Source organism: Drosophila simulans, chromosome 2R (genome assembly GCF_016746395.2).
Source record: "Drosophila simulans strain w501 chromosome 2R, Prin_Dsim_3.1, whole genome shotgun sequence".
Taxonomy (NCBI): Eukaryota; Metazoa; Arthropoda; class Insecta; order Diptera; family Drosophilidae; genus Drosophila; species Drosophila simulans.
In genome coordinates, this window is record NC_052521.2 from 18,753,775 (window position 1) to 18,757,814 (window position 4,040).

The 4,040-nt window shown below is 43.6% G+C and overlaps 1 protein-coding gene across 3 annotated transcripts; it reads left to right on the forward strand.

Moving 5' to 3' along the window:
- The first annotated feature begins 2,246 nt into the window (after positions 1-2,246).
- LOC6735584 lies at positions 2,247-3,812 on the forward strand. 3 transcript variants are annotated; one of them, XM_016168696.3, is made up of 6 exons: positions 2,247-2,393; positions 2,449-2,508; positions 2,566-2,938; positions 2,991-3,059; positions 3,119-3,473; positions 3,531-3,812. In XM_016168696.3, exons 1-6 carry the CDS (start codon positions 2,362-2,364, stop codon positions 3,599-3,601), a joined length of 960 nt encoding a protein of 319 aa, XP_016028944.1. In that variant the 5' UTR covers positions 2,247-2,361; the 3' UTR covers positions 3,602-3,812. The 3 variants fall into 3 exon arrangements, with proteins under 3 accessions (XP_016028944.1, XP_039147776.1, XP_016028945.1); XM_039291842.2 differs by having other exon boundaries at positions 3,119-3,458; positions 3,531-3,621; XM_016168697.3 differs by having other exon boundaries at positions 2,248-2,393; positions 3,119-3,458; positions 3,512-3,812.
- The last annotated feature ends 228 nt before the right edge of the window (positions 3,813-4,040 follow it).

A 4,040-nucleotide genomic window follows, 5' to 3' on the forward strand; every position in this document is an offset into this window, starting at 1 on the left:
GTTCTCGACTACGTTCGACTCGTTGCATATTACCGCATCGTTTGCGGCGACATTTAATTAAAATTTCTTTCAGCTGATACGATGGCCGATGGTAGCCAAAAGTTTTGGCTAGCCCCCTCTGCCGCCTCTTTGCGGCCATAATGCCGGCTGCTTTGGCCGCGTTTATCGGGCTGCAATTTAGTGGCTTGAAGATAACTCTTTCGCCCGCACTCTCCGAGCTGCACTTAATAGCCAAATATGCATACCAATTGGCCGGGACCGGACAGGATGGCAGCCGTCGGAGGAGCTCTGTCCCACACAATGCCCATAAAACGACGCTTAATGACTCTTAACTCGGGAACGGAGCCGGGCATTGTTATTATTCCGTACTATGATTATGGTGACTACGACGAGCCCACGCTTATCTGGCATTCGGTTCTGCCATTCGGAGGAGCATTGTCTCCGAGTGTGCATAATATTGGGGCATATTACACATACGCCGCGTGGGCATATGCATAGGCAGCATTTTAATTTCACGTGCGACAGGAAGTGCATTCAAAAATGCAACGGAACTCATGCCGCATTGCTGATGACGTTTCCTGTCTGCCATTCGGCTCATTCATATAAATGTAAAGTAAGTAGAACGAGTTATCCTGGTTCTGAGCTATATTTAAAATAAGTAAGCCCTTTCACTTTTCCACAAAATATTTGTTATTAATTCCACGAGTAATAAATGTTTTCATTGGCTAATGGCGTTTGGTTTTAAAAATATGAATTTCAATATTGCAGTTATGCATTAAATTGCCAGTTTGTATTAATGCTGATTTTCGCCAGTCAAAGGATGTGCATTTCATAAACGAGACTTTTTCTCTGATCAAATTAGTCACTTCAGTGAGCAGGCAGCGCAGACGAGGCATATGTCAAAAGTCGATGCAGTTTAAATACAATTTAATTAACATTCGAATGAATAAGCGCAACAAACGAGGCTTTTCCCCCAGCCCAACCCATCGAATACCCCCCTTTGAATAGCTCTGTGCAAATGCATTCGCTTGGAAATGCGTGCAACTGACAGTTGCATGCAACAAAATCAAAATCAAAGTGCGTTTCTAGGCATCTAAATAATCTGCCGCACCACACCCACTCCGCCCCTTTTAATTGAATGAATTGCAATTCAATTTCGGCTTCTGACTTTCGAATTCTTTATTTTGCACCCAGCAACCTACACACTTTTTGCGAACATCAAACGCAATTAAAGCCAGCCGGCGAATGGCAGTCAACTCTTCAAGTCAAAGCCGAAGTCGAGCGTCCTGTCCCGTCGTCTGGCGGTCGTCGTCCTGTCAGCTGCTTTGGCTGTCCGCCGGAGCCCGCCGGCCAACTTCTTGCCTCAAATAGCCGCAGGCGCTGGCAAAGAACCGCCAACAATTCCAAAGCAGCAGAAGACAAATACGGCGAAAAGCGAAAGAAGCAACAACAACTGCATTTTAGTTGCGCCATACCAAATGGCCGCCAGTAAGGTTTACACTTTCACAAAAAATCTATTACTAAAGCTAAGCATTGTATTATTATTGCTTTTTGCAAAGCATTTAAAGCATAAGCTTCGAGAGATAAGCACTAAGTGATTAAAGTAATTATACACAAAAAATAAATATGAAATAAAAGCAGCATTCGACAGCAATGAATCATTTTGCAGAAGATAAAAGAAGCAATAAGTAAATAGTAGGAATATAAACTTTTTGAATACGTATTTAAATGTGTGTTTAAACAGATTGACAATTGTTTAAAGCTCTCACTTATCTCAGTCATTTCACTTATCAATTTCCAACAGTGTCTATCTGTTTATGTACAACGACTTATGTACTAAGTGCGGAACCAAGTTGAAGGAGCTGCGGATGGGAACCGCTTTTGCTGCACGATGACTATACGAAAAAGCGTCGCTGCGTGAAAAAGTGTCCTGCGGCGGGCAGCGACGCTGGCCGAGGCAGCGAGGTCCTTGCGCTTCGCTGTGTTAATGTTGCCGCAGGACTTAGACGCTTTGATGAGCGCCGGCGAGGGGAGTGGCGGGGAGGGACGGAAACGGAAACAGCCGGAGATGGAAGCTGAAGGAGCGCCGCGAGCGATCGCCAGGATGGGTCGTGGAGTAGTGCCGCAGGACATGCGCCTGCGCAACTAACGGTGCACGCAACTGCAACTGCAACTAGTTGCAACTATTCGCTTTAATTGCATATTAATGCGAAAATGTGTGAAATGTGCCCCCAGGGAATCGACGGCACAGCAGCCCTTGACACTCAAATCGAATAAATAGAAACAACAACACATTTTTGCTTCACTCCCTGCCAATAAATTTGATGGTTTTTTATTTTTATTTAAACTCTTTTTGATAAAATGCAACGCTTACACGCTATCCCAAAAAGTCCGTAAGTGACATCCAATAAATATAGGCTTATTTTAACATTAGTATTCTTTTTTTAGAAAAGATTTTGACAAATGTTTGGTTGAGCTGTACAAACCCAAGAAGTTTGTGGCCGAATCGTTAGTATTTACATTACCCAATATTCCAGTTGCATCCCATTCTTTCTTTTACTCTAGACTGACTTCCATTTATTCGAGTCGCACCTCAGTTGACTTAAATGGATTCATTCGCATTGATTCAGCCAGGGCCATCGGGGATCGTCACCTGAAAGCTTCCCCAAAATTGCCCAGCATCCAGGAGCGCAGTTCGCAATCGCAGAACAAGAATCTCTATGACCTCTCCCTCCAACTCACGGATCAGGAGGAAGCCGGGATCTCGGATTGTGAGAAGTCGAAGCCGGTTAAAGCCATTCCGATTGGTCAGGGTAATGAGGGGTCTTTCGATCTAATGAAGCAATTGAAAGTTAGGGATCGGACGAAGGTAAAGGACGCCGGGCACCACAGAAAAAAAACTCCCTCTTTTTCCACTATACCGTGCACAAACAAGAGGGTACTTGCGAATTAACTCTTAGTTTTTTTAATATTTGACTGAATTTTCGCAGATCAAAAGAAAGAAAAGGGAAAATGATGAAAACGTTGCCGGACCCCTTAACTTAAAAACGTTTACTAAGGTGGGATAAGCTTTGAAATAGAGAATGAACTTTTCAGTTTTCCTTAACCAACCCATCAGTTAAGACGCAGGCTTCCCGAAAGCTATCAATACCTCTGTGCCGAACCAGTGATCTTACCTTCAAAAACGCCTGACGCCCCAGTCACAACAAACCGGCCACCGGTCAAAGTACAGGAAGCCAAAGTTAAACCTCGTCTAGTAGAACCCGAATCAGATGCGGAATCCTTTAGATACTCCGATAACCCAAAGAAGACCCTCAAAATACTGTTTGAAAGAGCAGCTCGGAATACTGGGACCCACAATCGGGATGTGGAAGTGGAAACATTTGAAAATATAAATTTGGGAGGAGTGCTTGAGGATCGCGCTTCGCAGCAGGTTCAACTTGCGCTGCATGTGATTGGTAAGAATATCAATAGTAAGTCGAATCGATTCAGAACTATCGCCTTTCTTCAGATGATCACTACTTTTATAGTTTGCTTATTTTTGTGGCCACCCTGGCGTACTTGGTCTATATCCTGTACTACGATATTACTAGCAAAATGAACGAAGAAGGCCGGTATCAGGAAAAAATGAAAAACTCTAGACTGCCGATGAAGGCTTACTACTATTTGATGCGTCTGCTCAGAGCGCCCATTTTCTGATGGGCCAGCGGATTTGAAGATTTAATCAAAACATTGTTCATAACAACAGCGAACTCTATTATTCAGTTCTATTTCAATGGTGAAATATTTATTGTAAAATATTTATAAATGGATATTTTGGCTCTTTTTTCGCTCCTTATCAAAGTGTTGAATAGGACTCGCGCTCCAATGCCTCCTGCACTCTGCCACGCCCCTCATTTGCCACCTGAACCGCGTGGTGCCAGGCTAACAAATGAAAAACAAATATTAAACTGTGTTGTTTTGCCAAAATAGTACCAAAAGCGCACACACACACACGCACAAGCGAGAGCACACACAGAGTCCGCGGAAATTGTAAAGTG

What these genes read in the sequence shown, in the direction of transcription:
- LOC6735584 (XM_016168697.3), top strand. Translation starts at nt 2,362, where the DNA reads ATGCAACGCTTACACGCTATCCCAAAAAGTCC. An exon ending in CACGCTATCCCAAAAAGTCC is followed by an intron (nt 2,394 to 2,448) that starts GTAAGTGACATC and finishes TTCTTTTTTTAG; the next exon opens with AAAAGATTTTGACAAATGTT. An exon ending in AAGAAGTTTGTGGCCGAATC is followed by an intron (nt 2,509 to 2,565) that starts GTTAGTATTTAC and finishes CTTTTACTCTAG; the next exon opens with ACTGACTTCCATTTATTCGA.